Here is a 16,385-nt window from a genome sequence, read left to right on the forward strand (position 1 = left end):
TTAGTGCTTCTTCAGTGAGCATAAGCTTTGTGTTCATGGGAGCCAATTACTCCCTTAACTTGCTTGCAGACACTTCCTTGTTTGCGCAGTAGATCAGATGTCCAACACAGCTGTGTCTCAGTAATATCCATCCCTGTGACACAAATGCTCCACTCAACCACATCTTGTAGACTGGTACTTTCTTCCTTTCCCCGCAACAACAACGTTCATTACAAGCCTGAAAACACTCACCTCACCCTGGCCTCTTAATCATAAACGCAGATGTTCTACTTACCTGTATCCAGTAAGGGTAGGCAAGCATCTGCCACCGTTGAGACAAGTGTGTGTTGTGCAGGTGTGGTGGTTGTTCCTGGGCGCGAAGACTCTGTCGCAGCCACAGATGTCGAGGAGGTCCACCCGGGGTCCGACAACCGCCTTTGTCCCTGCCTCTACCACGCTGTAGGCGTAGTCATCGCTGGGCGAACTTCGAGCCTTATAAGTGGCTTCCTGGATGACTTTAGGTGTGTGTTGTTGTGTGACTTGCTGAGTGGCTTTGTAGATGGATTGTTGGCTCGCTCTCGAGGGGGTTTCTCGAGTGATATCGTGGGCAGCTTCATCCTCACACACATCTACACAGCCCGAGGTCTCGCGATGAGGATGTTGGGTGGTGTTCGGAGTGGCTGTGTGGTTGTCATCATTATCTTCATCGTAGGCGGCCTCAACACATACTCCTACGCCCACCTCTAAGACCTTGACGCCTAAGGCTTTTCCCAGCTGAAGTTGGACGGGGTAAAAGATGCATCATTACTCATCCCTCAAGACGACCAGCAAAAATGGGAGGCCTTTCTACAATTTGGAATCAAATTACCAAGTAAAGAAAAACTCATGTTAAATGATACATGACACTTAAAGGTTTGCTATGAGATTTTATAGACAAAACATTTCTTCAAGACTGACCCAAAACCTGTTATGATTATGACATAACCACGAGATGGTTTGGTGTGTTTTGGGTGTAGATAACGCAATGTTATTCTCACACATTCGAAGTTGTAATGTAAGGGGACAGACCTCATTCTCCTGTAGAGGAGCATCAAGTCGAGATGAGCAACGCCAGGAGCCGTCAACCACACCCTTGTTGCCTGGGGCCTAACGCCTCCCTCCATCGGTTGTACTGACACAACCTCGACTCCCATGTTCCTTCTCCTCACGTCACCTTCCTTCATCTCTTCCCCCTCCTCCCTCTCCTCTGTCTTCTCTTCCTCTTCGTCCTCTTTCGCCAGCTCCTTCTCTTCCTCATACTCTTCTTCCTCCTCCTCCTCCACCCATGCCCGCACCACTGCTACCAGCTGACTCAGTAGGGAAGGAACGCCCTGAAGAATACACAAACACAAAATCAAGTAAAGTTTTCGCAGCTCTGTGTAAATACACCGTTTATTACTCAGACTGATTATACTTCTTTGTGTCTCATTACTCTCTTACACACTTAGTTGATTCTTCCTTTTTACACTCACACACACACGCGCGCACACACACACACACACACACACACACACACACACAAGGAGAACCACCCATACACAATCTCAAGTGTGAATTTCTCAGCGTTGGGTCAGTATAGTGTATTACATCCAAACTGACCTTCTTCCTTCGCGTTTCACGCTTCCTTGGCACATGAGAGAATCTTCTTTCCTTTCATGGTCTAATTGCACATCCCTGTCTTTCTGCACACTTCCTTTCGTAGTCTCATCTTCTTTCTCCAGACCTGTTTCTCGTCTTTCATTTTATCTTTCTCGTATCCCTTTGTTTTCCCTTCTGTCGCTGTTTGTGTCTGTGTATATATATATATATATATATATATATATATATATATATATATATATATATATATATATATATATATATGGGAGAATGGGGGTGGGGGGTGCCATGTGGTTAAGGGGGGTTGCGTGGCGGGGGTCGGCCTGGGTAGGTTCATGTATCTTGGACCAATATTCTCATGTTTTCGTGTTTTGCCAGTTCTTTCATAACGATCTTGTTGAAAATAGGATGAGCAGATTTATCAACCAAATCATTATGAAAGAATTGGTAAAACGTGAGAGCATAAGAAATCGATCCAAGACACATCTAGCTACACAGGCCAACTTCCGCCACGAAACCCCCCTAAGCACCATGGCACCCCACTCTCCCTTTCACGGTGACTGCCAGTCAGGCCAGTGTGTTGTCTATGAATTTCATATATATATATATATATATATATATATATATATATATATATATATATATATATATATATATATATATATATATTCTTTCTTTTCTATTTTGTCTCTTTATACAGTAGTCATGTCTTGTATCAGTTTCCAGATTCAGTCATTTTTAAAAAAAATAAAGTTCTTATCTCCATTCGTCCGCCCATATAAGAAGAACAGAAACCACCTCAAAAAGCAGTACTTATCTGGCATGCGCCCTAAAAAAAACAGAAATCTCTTCCAAACACCGAAAGAAGTAGAGATGGACTCCATAAATATCCCCCCACAAGCAGTAAATAGTTCCAAACACCTTAGGGAAAAAGCAAAGAGGAAACAGACCCCCCACACACACACACCACAAGAGCCAAAATCAGCTCCCACACGCCTCACGATTGCAGGAACCAGCTCCTACACACACACACACACAGACACACACACACACACGAAAGCAGAAATACCCTCACACCTCCCCACAACACTTCATAAATCTTCTCTCTCTCTCTCTCTCTCTCTCTCTCTCTCTCTCTCTCTCTCTCTCTCTCTCTCTCTCTCTCTCTCTCTCTCGCCATTATTTCATCCTTTCCTTCGTAACTTTATTAAACTTTTGTCGCCACTATATCATCCATCTCTCCTGCTGATACACACGTTATTTTTTTTTTATATTTTCTTCTTTTTTCTCTCTCTCTCTAGCGCAAGTTTGGCGCTTGGTCCTAAAACTTTGGCGTCGAGGCCTTAAAGACCTTGGCACTCAGTCCTAAATAAAAAGAAAAAGTATCTTAAAGCGAAAAGAGGTGGAAGCTTAAGACATTAGGTCGAGGTGGTTTAAAAGGAAGTATATACATTGGAGGTTGAATAGCATGTGTGATGCCTAGGGCTAGAGATCATCAGAGAGAAGAATGTGCAAATACCATCCCACAGGTATCGTCACAATCCCATAGGTACCGTCACAATCCCACAGGTACCGTCACAATCCCAAAAGGTACCGTCACAATCCCACAGGTACCGTCACAATCCCACAGGTATCGTCACAATCCCACAGGTACCGTCACAATCCCACAGGTATCGTCACAATCCCACAGGTACCGTCACAATCCCACAGGTACCGTTACAATCCCACAGGTACCGTCACAATCCCACAGGTATCGTCACAATCCCACAGGTATCGTCACAATCCCACAGGTATCGTCACGACCCTACAAATAGTGTAGTTTGACGCACAAATTCCCATACAAACAACTTGTATTGAGAGGTATCCGTCTGTGCAAACAGTGTAATTTGACATACAACTATCAGTGCAGACAATGTTATCCAGCAGACAACCTTCCGTGCAAACAGTGTTATCTGATCGACAGACAACCTTCCGTGCAAACAGTGTTCTCTGACAGACGAAAACCATCCGTGCAGACAATGTAATCTGACGAAAAACCTTCTCACGCAAACACTGCATCCTGACAAACAACTTTCCATGCTCATCCAGCAAACAATACACAGAGCCGATCCATCATCAGTCCTTCATCCTCGTCCCAGGAACTTCCTTGTTTGTCTTCATTTGGATTCCAGCCATGACTGACAAAGAATTTTTATGTGCGGCTTAATCCTAGATTACTCGGTATGGTTCCTCCCTGTCTCTCTCCCTAGTGTGTGTGTGACTGTCTGTCTGTCTGTCTGTCTGTCTGTCTGTCTCCACCTGTCGATGTCCTTCTTTCCGCCTCGTACACAACACTTGACTGCATATACGTCAAGCGACTCAATTCTTCGTAGACTTTTACTTTCCTGCGGTGAGTGTAGCACGCTAGCCCAGTCCTTTGTTAAGAACTCTCTCTCTCTCTCTCTCTCTCTCTCTCTCTCTCTCTCTCTCTCTCTCTCTCTCTCTCTCTCTCCAGCCTCACCTCTTCCTCTTCCTCCTTGACCAGCAAGAAGGGGTCGACCTCCAGGGTGACTGGAGCTGCTTGTCTGACCTCGTGATGGCCGAGCGACCTGACCTCGACTGTGACGTTGGCGCTGACCCCTGACTGACCCTGACTGGTGTCACTCACCAGGAAGGTCAGGTCATACCTGCAGGTGTAAACGATAAGGGGTAAGTCAGTAACTAACCCTTCCCCCTTCTACAACAGTGGCTCGTCTTGTCATCTTCACATCCTGACTGACTGTTCTCCAGTCCATCACCCTTTAAGAAACAGTTATTAAACTCTGACTAAACCCATTTCTAACACCATTATCATCAAAGTAATTATTCCCATCTCGTGCCCATCATCTTTGCTAACCTCTCCTCATCTAAACCACGTCTGCTTTCATTCATTACCACCGCTATCGTCATCCGTAACCTCCTCTCACTATGATCACCCTCACATCACAGTCCAAATCACCTACCTGCTATCTTGAGTCCCAAGGTGCATAGTGAGGTCTCCAGTGGTGCTATTGAGGGCGAAGTTGGGGTGATGAAGACCTCTCCAGGTGTAGGTCTTGGAGGACGATTCTCCATCATCCGGGTCATGTACGTAGACTCTACCCAGGGGAACGGTGGAAGTCTGGGGCTGTTTGGGGGGGAAGAAAGAGATGAAGAGGAGCAGGAGGAAGAAGAGAAAGAAGAGGAGGAGGTGAGTGGTGAGTGGATGAGAGAAGGAGAGGAGGGGGCCATGAAGAATTTCATTTTGTATCATGTATACAATTTGGCAATGAAGACATCTTATCTTTTCCAAGGAAAAGAGAGCGAGCGAGAGACAGGAAAGAGAAGAATGAAAACAAAAACAGTGGCAGAGACACTCAGGGAGTCCCAACTACAAACAGAAGGATATGATACGTAAACTAGCAAGCATTAATTCAACTATACAATGTAACAGAGAGGCAAGGGAACAGACAGACAAAGAGACAGAGACAGAGAGACGAGGGAACAGACAGACAAAGAGACAGAGACAGAGAGACGAGGGAACAGACAGATAGACAAAGAGATGGAAACAGAGGCAGAGACACACGGGGAAAGAGAAACCAGGAAGCAGAGAACACAGAGATAGAAACCAAGACACACCAGACTAACATTCAAAGCAATGAGAGGTTGGTCGAATGGCAGAGCAGTGAGAGTGCTGGTCGAATGGCAGAACAGCAAGAGGCTGGTTGAATGGCAGAGCAGTGAGAGGGCTGGTCGAATGGCAATTATTAAAGTAGTTTCTCAAGTTTTGGGGACGACGCATTAGCCCTGAAGTGTTGTGTGCAGCCGGAGATCACACAGGGACCAGAATAGTGGTGGTAGTGGTTGTAGTTGTGGCTGTAGTCCTGGTGGTGGTAGTCTGGTATCGGGATGATCCGTGAGGGTGATGGTGATTGTGATAGTGTAGGTGTAGGTGATTGGTACGGATTGTGGAGGAGATGATGGTGGTGAGGCAGATAGTGAGTGGTTGTTGGTGATCATGGTGAACACAGGTGGTTGTATGGTGTGGGGAGACGATAGTTACGTTGTGATGGTGATGGTGTGGTGATGGTGTTGGTGTAAATGGTGTTCGTGGTGGTGGTGGAGGTTGGTGTTGGTGATGGTGGTGATAGCAGTGCTGGTGGTGATGGTAATGTGTTGGCGATGGTTGTAGTAGTAAGGATATTAGTAATGGCACTAGCTTGATGCTAGCGGCGGTCATTATATCATCCACTCCTATCAAATTACCCACCATAATCCTTCGAACGAGCTTGAGGCTTGTCAGCTGTATGCACTGTAGGCTCAAATTACCCAGAGACCTCCTCATTAAGCAACATTTATGTCTCATAATTCTAATCTGACCGAGATAAAGGACAAAAAATGATATAACAAATCAAGAATTCTCATCTTCACGAAAACTAGAGATAGGCGGAGGAGGCATTTGAGCTCATACGTAAATAAACGTCATTTTTCATTATGTACACACTCCTTATCTTTCAAAATTTAACGGAGGATTCCTTACGTAAATTGACACAGGGAGACGAAGGTACGAAATTAAATCCTCCTGGAATCGTTCACGGTTTGCCGATCTTGAGGAAGATTTTAAACAATTGTTTTTGAAAGTTTGGGCATAATTATCGTAAATCAATTAGCTTTTAGGTTGGGTTACGTGGAGTTTGTGTGAGTGGAAGTGGTCTTGAGAATTAGCCTTAACACCTGAAGAAGAAGGTGTTTGGGATTTTACGGTTGGTGGATGAGGTAGTCTGTCTTTGACGTCTTTAATTGCCCCTTGTAGTTAATTGGACCTGCGGCTCAGACAACGCTAACTATAAGTTTTAGAATAGACCTGGTGCTTGAGGAAGCGACCTGGTGCTACCCAGGACCTATGCCTTGAGGAAGAAACCTGGTGCTACCCAGGACCTGTGTCCTGAGGAAGAGACCTGGTGCTACCCAGGACCTGTGTCTGAGGAAGAAACCTGGTGCTACCCAGGACCTGTGTCCTGAGGCTCCCGCTGACCAAGGCAGTGCTATTTCCAGTGGCAGGGAAATGGGGACTGAAGTTCTTTGGCGAGACTGTACTCCCAGTGATAAGCTTCTTCAAAGGTAACTTTTCACTTGCGGTATAACCTCAAGCGGCAGGACCTGGTAACACACACACACACACACACACACACACACACACACACACACATTACATGTATGTTGTGTGTGTGTGTGTGTGTGTCCTTGCTTTTATTTCCTATATCGTGTATACAACTGCTGGAAATAAAGTACCCCTTGGAAGACGCGGGGTGGTGGTGGTGGGGGGGAATTAACTTCATTAAAACTTCCGCGTGTAAAAGTTTTGTTGTAAATAATAATGCCACATCCGCATTTTATCTACATTACTTTGAAACCTTTCCCCGAAAAACAATGTATATATATATATATATATATATATATATATATATATATATTTTTTTTTTTTTTTTTTTTTTTTTTTTTTATACTTTGTCGCTGTCTCCCGCGTTTGCGAGGTAGCGCAAGGAAACAGACGAAAGAAATGGCCCAACCCCCCCCCCCATACACATGTACATACACACGTCCACACACGCAAATATACATACCTACACAGCTTTCCATGGTTTACCCCAGACGCTTCACATGCCTTGCTTCAATCCACTGACAGCACGTCAACCCCTGTATACCACATGACTCCAATTCACTCTATTTCTTGCCCTCCTTTCACCCTCCTGCATGTTCAGGCCCCGATCACACAAAATCTTTTTCACTCCATCTTTCCACCTCCAATTTGGTCTCCCTCTTCTCCTCGTTCCCTCCACCTCCGACACATATATCCTCTTGGTCAATCTCTCCTCACTCATTCTCTCCATGTGCCCAAACCATTTCAAAACACCCTCTTCTGCTCTCTCAACCACGCTCTTTTTATTTCCACACCTCTCTCTTACCCTTACGTTACTTACTCGATCAAACCACCTCACACCACACATTGTCCTCAAACATCTCATTTCCAGCACATCCATCCTCCTGCGCACATCTCTATCCATAGCCCACGCCTCGCAACCATACAACATTGTTGGAACCACTATTCCCTCAAACATACCCATTTTTGCTTTCCGAGATAATGTTCTCGACTTCCACACATTTTTCAAGGCTCCCAAAATTTTCGCCCCCTCCCCCACCCTATGATCCACTTCCGCTTCCATGGTTCCATCCGCTGACAGATCCACTCCCAGATATCTAAAACACTTCACTTCCTCCAGTTTTTCTCCATTCAAACTCACCTCCCAATTGACTTGACCCTCACCCCTACTGTACCTAATAACCTTGCTCTTATTCACATTTACTCTCAACTTTCTTCTTCCACACACTTTACCAAACTCAGTCACCAGCTTCTGCAGTTTCTCACATGAATCAGCCACCAGCGCTGTATCATCAGCGAACAACAACTGACTCACTTCCCAAGCTCTCTCATCCCCAACAGACTTCATACTTGCCCCTCTTTCCAGGACTCTTGCATTTACCTCCCTTACAACCCCATCCATAAACAAATTAAACAACCATGGAGACATCACACACCCCTGCCGCAAACCTACATTCACTGAGAACCAATCACTTTCCTCTCTTCCTACACGTACACATGCCTTACATCCTCGATAAAAACTTTTCACTGCTTCTAACAACTTGCCTCCCACACCATATATTCTTAATACCTTCCACAGAGCATCTCTATCAACTCTATCATATGCCTTCTCCAGATCCATAAATGCTACATACAAATCCATTTGCTTTTCTAAGTATTTCTCACATACATTCTTCAAAGCAAACACCTGATCCACACATCCTCTACCACTTCTGAAACCGCACTGCTCTTCCCCAATCTGATGCTCTGTACATGCCTTCACCCTCTCAATCAATACCCTCCCATATAATTTACCAGGAATACTCAACAAACTTATACCTCTGTAATTTGAGCACTCACTCTTATCCCCTTTGCCTTTGTACAATGGCACTATGCACGCATTCCGCCAATCCTCAGGCACCTCACCATGAGTCATACATACATTAAATAACCTTACCAACCAGTCAACAATACAGTCACCCCCTTTCTTAATAAATTCCACTGCAATGCCATCCAAACCTGCTGCCTTGCCGGCTTTCATCTTCCGCAAAGCTTTTACTACCTCTTCTCTGTTTACCAAATCATTTTCCCTAACCCTCTCACTTTGCACACCACCTCGACCAAAACACCCTATATCTGCCACTCTGTCATCAGACACATTCAACAAACCTTCAAAATACTCATTCCATCTCCTTCTCACATCACCGCTACTTGTTATCACCTCCCCATTTACGCCCTTCACTGAAGTTCCCATTTGCTCCCTTGTCTTACGCACCCTATTTACCTCCTTCCAGAACATCTTTTTATTCTCCCTAAAATTTACTGATAGTCTCTCACCCCAACTCTCATTTGCCCTTTTTTTCACCTCTTGCACCTTTCTCTTGACCTCCTGTCTCTTTCTTTTATACTTCTCCCCCTCAAATGCATTTTTTCCCTGCAAAAATCGTCCAAATGCCTCTCTCTTCTCTTTCACTAATACTCTTACTTCTTCATCCCACCACTCACTACCCTGAGTAATGTGGCAGTTGAGGGAATAATTGGTATGCATGGGGTGTTCAGTGTTGTAAATGGAAATGGTGAAGAGCTTGTAGATTTATGTGCTGAAAAAGGACTGATGATTGGGAATACCTGGTTTAAAAAGCGAGATATACATAAGTATACTTATGTAAGTAGGAGAGATGGCCAGAGAGCGTTATTGGATTACGTGTTAATTGACAGGCGTGCGAAAGAGAGACTTTTGGATGTTAATGTGCTGAGAGGTGCAACTGGAGGGATGTCTGATCATTATCTTGTGGAGGCTAAGGTGAAGATTAGTATGGGTTTTCAGAAAAGAGGAGTGAATGTTGGGGTGAAGAAGGTGGTGAGAGTAAGTGAGCTTGGGAAGGAGACCTGTGTGGGGAAGTACCAGGAGAGACTGTGTACAGAATGGAAAAAGGTGAGAACAATGGAAGTAAGGGGAGTGGGGGATGAATGGGATGTATTTAGGGAATCAGTGATGGATTGCGCAAAAGATATATATATATATATATATATATATATATATATATATATATATATATATAATGATAAAAAAGACTATGTATTCTTTACGTACGAGCAGTGTTTTGATATATATAAATTTCATGAGGAACTTAACAACTTCAGTCAGTGGGTCTTGGTGTTCCCATTTGACCATAGAGTGAGGACGGTGTGTATGTATTGTCGAGAGGACATCGAGGTCTTACTGGAGCTGCATCTTGGGATAATAAACATCGACTTAACCTCCAGCCTAAGGTAGCTTACTTCGATCGAAGCATTTTCTGAGAGTATTCCTTTATTGGCAGAGCTTTTGACGTTTTGCTCTCCCCGTGTTGTGGTTTTGAAGATAGATTCATGTGGATGTGATGATAGATTCACTGTTAAAGAGTGGCCGATGCCATCCACGTTATCAGTGGGCCCAGTTTTAGCGCGTAGTGCTCACCGCAGGGAATGTGTTGAATTCCGGAGAACGAAGGAGTCGTGTGTTATGCGTGAGATGGAGAGATTTGTGTGCGTTTGTGGACTATGAGACAGCCAGGCGGTCCACGTGTGGGTGAGGCAGAAAAGATAAAGATTAAAAAACAGCTACCTGGTCCAAAGGAGTGACACTTGACAGCCACTGAAGCACTGGCCAGACGCCACAAACCCTTCCAGTATGAGAGAGAAGGGAAAAGGACGCAGATCCGAGCGATGCACCGACACAGAATACAAACATTATGGACATGCAAAGCCCTGGAGAAAAGAATGTCCTGGAAAAATATTTATACAGACATTTGCATGCAAAATGTTCGAACAATATTGGTAATCAAAACTCAGGAAATCTCATTCTGTTCATGCATCTGTTAAGCTGCACAATGACCAGAAATGGAAATGCAGAAAGTATGAGATATAGTGTTGAAGTATAAGAACACTTTAGTAATATCTCGTATCTTTAGATTTACTCATACCAAAAGTAAGAGATAGAGAATTTTAGATGTAGATAAAGGTATGTATAATGGATTAACTTACATGAAAAGTAAGAAATATGATTATAATACATAAAAGTAAAAAGTACTTAAAAGACTTAAGAGCTGTTCTCATTTTGTTTTCCTTCATATATATATATATATACAACGAAATTCTGAATCTTCAGGTTAAAAGTTGTGGCTGCTCTTGTTGCCCTGATAGCAGTGTGGCGGTCTGTCTCCTCTGAGGAACTCATAAAAATAATTACCCGGAAAACGATGGTGACTAACGATGGTTAGCCTTTGGAAAGAATGTGGTCCAACTAGTCGTGGATGACGATATGAATGGTGTCTGGAAACTGCTGGAGTCAAAAGGGGTCTGTCACGTAAAACGACTGTTGTCTGAACTCTGTTAAACGTCTGTTGTCTGAACTCTGTTAAACGACTGTTGTCTGATCTGTAAAGAGCCGTATCTCACCACATATCAACAGTAACGGGCCATATCTAAGGAGGCTTTACCATCTCTCATCTCCCCGTACCAGGCACCGAGAGGTTTGTTTTGCAGCTGTCGTCGTCGTAGTCGTGGTGGTAGCTGTAGGTCTCAAGTCATATCAGAAAAGGTTAGACGGTCTGGGAAGAACGACCGAGTTTCGGGAAGGGGACGGAAGACCTACCTGAAGGACCATGACGGAGACTGTGCGTACGGCGGGCGTCATGGGGTTGTCGTTGACGTCGGTGACTCGGATAGTGAGGGTGACGGTGGCAGAGAGGGAGCCTGCGTCAGCCACCAGCAGCGGCACTAGAAGGAGGGGAAGCTCCTCACGGTCCAGAGGACCCAGAGTCCTGACGAGTCCCACTCCGCGTCCTCCGTCGCCGTCTGCGACAGGAAGACACACGCTCGCGTGTAGGATTGATGGATTGGTTTTAAGGACTCTTTTACACACACACACACACACACACACACACACGAGAGAGAGAGAGAGAGAGAGAGAGAGAGAGAGAGAGAGAGAGAGAGGAGCACGCAAGCTGAACTCCTTCGGCGGTAGGTAAATAAATGTATCATTTCATTGTGGCAGAGTGCGGGTAGGGGAATAATCAGACATCAGAGAACATGTGCAGTATGCTCGAATTCTTGTCGATGTGGGTTTACTAAATAGCCTAAAGGAATTGAATATCCTCACCCAAAACTCTAAACACCTCGTCTATTACTTCGTGTTCCAGATGTTCAAACTCAAGTTGAAGAAATAAGGAATCAAACTAGGACAAATTCAGAGGCTGTCTGTCAAGTAGACATTTCAGTGAGTAGCGTTGCTTTATCTTGAGTTTGAACATCTGGAAGACTTAAGTAATAGACAAGATTCCGGAGAATCTTAGGTGAGAATATTCATTTCCTTGAAGCTTGAAACTAAAAACTAGAGAGATCTAATCCAGTTTAAGCCTTGAGGTGAGGTAGTCTAGAATTTGAAATCAGAAATGGAGTCAGGCGAGACACAGTTGTAATTAGATCCGTTAGTAGGATGCTGGAGGAAGATCGTGAAGACTTCACAATGGATGGAAGAAGAAAAAGAATATTAAGGGAAGAATTAAAGGACTTATAAAGCCGTTAGCTGGGGAACTCACTGCCAATCATAGAGAACCAGGATTAAAAGATATTAAAAGATATTTCGAAACTGTGGAAATCAAATCTTAAGACAATGAAAGATATCGTAAGATTGGGAAGGCGTTTGAGAACTGAGGAAAAAGTAATGAGAGTTTATAGTAAGAAAAATCTAATCAACTGAATGGATTCCGAATGAATGTAACCTTAGAGAAAAGAAGGCCGTGGAATTTCTCGAGGTAAGACAACGAAAGGAAATGGCCAAGCCATAGCAAGAAACGAGTCCAACAGAATACGGAAGGAGGAACAAGGGAAATGTTGAAAGGATTTGTCGTGGACAAGGCATGAGATAATCTACACTTTTCTACAAATCCATCAGATGTAGATTGTTAGTTAAGAAGGCAGTTAATTAAGCTAAGAGATTCAGAAGGAAGGCTGTTATAGGAGGAGCTTAATGGCGTGTCCGAACTGCGTTTGCTCATGGTAGTAGAGGCTATATCCCAAACACCAGTGAGACGGAATGAGAAGGTGTTGGATAGCACTGACGTGCACAGCTTATAGGAGGTCACTCCTCCTCATACAAGTAGATTCTGACAGACACACACACACACACACCCACACACATACACACACACGCACACACAGACACAGACACACACACGCGCGCGCGCACACACACACACACACACACACACACACACACACACACACACGCAACTTACGCTTGTCGAACTTGAGCTCCACGAACTTCTTCACGACGGGCGCAGCGTGGGGGTCCATCTTGATGGTGAAGGGCGGCCCGTGACCCTTACGCCAGTCGTCCGGGTCCCCCAGCCGCACGCGGCGCACCACCTGCGGTCCGCCGTTCTCCCGCACCCTCGCCTCCCGCGACTCCGCCAGGAACGGCGGGTTGTCGTTCACATCTGTCACGTTCACCTAGGAAAAGGAGGAACGAAGAGTTGGGCGTGAGAGAATACCTGCCTACCTACGATGAGACAGTTGTTATTTAGGCCAGGATTAGCGCGTAGCGCTCACCGCAATTCTTGTCTGGTTAGCAGGGAGAAATGGAGAGAGAGAGAGAGAGAGAGAGAGAGAGAGAGAGAGAGAGAGAGAGAGAGAGAGAGAGAGGAGTATATACATATCAAAAGGCACAGAGGTCACAGGAAGTCATCTGACCTTAAGTGATATAAGTTCAAGGTATTGGTCAAAGGTCACGCTCTTCACTCCGTAGCCCATAATCAAAACAATAAATGTTTAAGATAACAGACGAGTTGATACACTTATTGAAATTATAGCTTTTTTGATAAAAGATGAGCAGACACAGTTATGGTAAATATGGATATATATATATATATATATGTGTGTGTGTGTGTGTGTGTGTGTGTGTATTTTATAGGAGGGAGAGTTGTTTCGAGTTATATCAAATGTATTTTTTACATCCATTTTTCTGTTTTGTAGGAGGGAGAGGAACGGAAGATCTTTTTTGGAGTGTTTGAAAAACCATATTGTAACCAGGAATGTGTGTTGGACCCTAGCTATTGTGCTATTGTTTCTTCATACACAGAACACATACCAGGGATATGTATAACCTGTTGCGGATATGTATAACATGTTGAAGATATGTATAACATGCTTTCCTTCTTATGTCACATGTTTTTTATTGCGTAATGCGCCTTCAGGACGAGAGAATACGTGAGAGAACGAATAGAGAAGAATAAAATGGGAAGTATTTAAAATTATCATTTGTATACCTCACTTGACCGTTATCTCTCTCTCTCTCTCTCTCTCTCTCTCTCTCTCTCTCTCTCTATATATATATATATATATATATATATGTGTGTGTGTGTATGTATATATACACCCATGATTAAGCCAGGTACCCAATTTATCGACCAGTCCTTAGATAAGGATGAACAGCTAGGTTAACTGTGGACCGATTGCCGCAACCAGGATTCAAACTGATGCGCTTGACCCCGGGCGGCCCGTGGAGGCACAATGGTCAGCAACGCTAACCCCCCATACATGGAATCCTAGCTAGGAAGTTAGTATTTGGTCACATCTAGATAGTTGAAAATTAGTTTGTGTATATAAAAAGGAGTAAAAGTTACGATACTATAATGAGGAGAAATTTTCAAAAAATGCTTTGATATGATCATTCATGTTTCATTAGATATAAACACCTGCGATCATAAATGTGTTCTATACACGATTACTATTTGGAATTAAGCTTATTTCTATTCGCTATTGGATCCAGAACGGTGTGATTACAGTAATTATTACATGGAGGGAATTACGGCCTATAACAACTTGTTTGGCGGCAGGGATGATGTCTTCGAGGAATTGATTATGTTGGAGTAGTTGAGTAAGTGTGGATCACCCACCTAGTGTTCGGTTTATAACCGTGGCTTGGGTCAAATTCCTTGACCATTTGGTGTGAGCCGGGATTTGAATGGGGATTTGAATGAGAATTTGTCTCTTCGGGATTACTTCCACGATGCGCTTTGACACACGCAGAGGGAAATGTGAATGAAGGGAATTTAGAGTGATTTAAATCGGCTTGTGATTTCAACATGATGCTACACACACACACACACACACACACATATATATATATATATATATATATATATATATATATATATATATATATATATATATATATATATATATACATATATATATATATATATATATATATATATATATATATATATATATGTATATATATGTATGTATGTATGTATGTATGTATGTATGTATGTATGTATGTATGTATATATATTTATATATATTTCCCCACCTCGCGCGCACGCACATGCACAAAGTCATATGCAGGGAAACATATGAATAATCAATTGGAAGATAGACTAACAGATTGATCTGTGATTAAATACACCAAGAGATCAACTCGACGGAGGAGTTAGAGAAGGGAAAACAGAGAGAGAGAGAGAGATAAACGTGGGGGGAGGGACACACAGGTAGACTGACAGTTCATCTTTGCACGGGTTCTCGAGAACAAAGGAGGAAAGTGCAAGTGGAATTCATTCTGTTCATTTGACAGATGCTGTTATTTCCCGTCCGGTTACATTCATTAGGGAAGTTTGGTTGTCCCTGGACGCAAGTTACTTGAGGAGGAGATGGGAGGAGGAGGAGGAGGAGGAGGAGAAGGGAAGTAATTTTTTTTTTTTCCTTCCCTGATAAAGTAGCACAAACACCTTGGAATGATTGCGGGTTGTACTACAGAGAGAGAGAGAGAGAGAGAGAGAGAGAGAGAGAGAGAGAGAGAGAGAGAGAGAGAGAGAGAGAGAGAGAGAGAGAGAGAGAGAGAGAGAGAGAGAGAGAGAGAGAGAGAAGAGCATGGAACCTCAGTTTCTGGGTTACTCACAGTTAGCGTTGCGGTAGATGTCCTTGGCGGCAGACCCTGGTCCACGGCTAGGATGAGAATAGTGTGGTTTCTGAGGGTTTCTCTGTCTAGAGCACGGGTCAGCTGGACTACCCCTGACCCGTTCACACCAAAGCGTCCCCCAGGGTCACTCTGCGGGGCTATAGAATACCTCACCCGTCCCTCGCCTCCCTAAGGGATTAGAGAAGGGTCAATGCTTGAAAAGGGCCACGGTGAGGTAAACGGGGTGGGAAAGAAAGGAGAGAGAGAGAGAAAGAGGAAATTCTTACCTGACCGTCTCTTTATCTTTCGTTATCAGTTAATGTCATTCATTTTACAAATATTTACTGAGAAGCTTTCGGGGTGAGGGTATGACAGTTTCATAATGTTTTATTATTGCGAACTTTACCTCGAAAAGGAATTATTTGAAGCAAGTGGCAGTAAATGGGTTAAGGAATGAAAATGGTGATCATTTCGAGGCTTAAGGAGATGGATGGTCATGCCTTTTAACAGCAGCAAAGATTATATTTACCAATTGTAGAAGAGATGTTAATGACCAAAGAATATAATATTCTTTCTTGGTAAAGATAATGAGTCATTAGTGGTGAAGATAGTGGCCATTAAATTACATGGGCATTACTGTACTGTACGAAACAAATAAGTACGACTCGAGCATGAGTGTACAAAACA

At 43.7% G+C, this 16,385-nt stretch overlaps 1 protein-coding gene across 1 annotated transcript in view; it reads right to left on the reverse strand.

Moving 5' to 3' along the window:
* LOC139758253 (putative neural-cadherin 2) overlaps positions 1-16,385 on the reverse strand; it is a 125,082-nt gene that overhangs the window by 24,939 nt on the left and 83,758 nt on the right. Inside the window, exons 11-17 of the mRNA XM_071679463.1 lie at positions 15,699-15,887; positions 13,036-13,249; positions 11,391-11,593; positions 4,599-4,762; positions 4,118-4,283; positions 933-1,349; positions 275-753 (exon numbers count right to left, since the gene is read on the reverse strand). Of these exons, the coding sequence (XP_071535564.1) occupies positions 275-753; positions 933-1,349; positions 4,118-4,283; positions 4,599-4,762; positions 11,391-11,593; positions 13,036-13,249; positions 15,699-15,887 (1,832 nt within the window). The remainder of the gene's footprint in view (positions 1-274; positions 754-932; positions 1,350-4,117; positions 4,284-4,598; positions 4,763-11,390; positions 11,594-13,035; positions 13,250-15,698; positions 15,888-16,385) is intronic.

This window comes from Panulirus ornatus, chromosome 30, assembly GCF_036320965.1.
Source record: "Panulirus ornatus isolate Po-2019 chromosome 30, ASM3632096v1, whole genome shotgun sequence".
Classification (NCBI taxonomy): domain Eukaryota; kingdom Metazoa; phylum Arthropoda; class Malacostraca; order Decapoda; family Palinuridae; genus Panulirus; species Panulirus ornatus.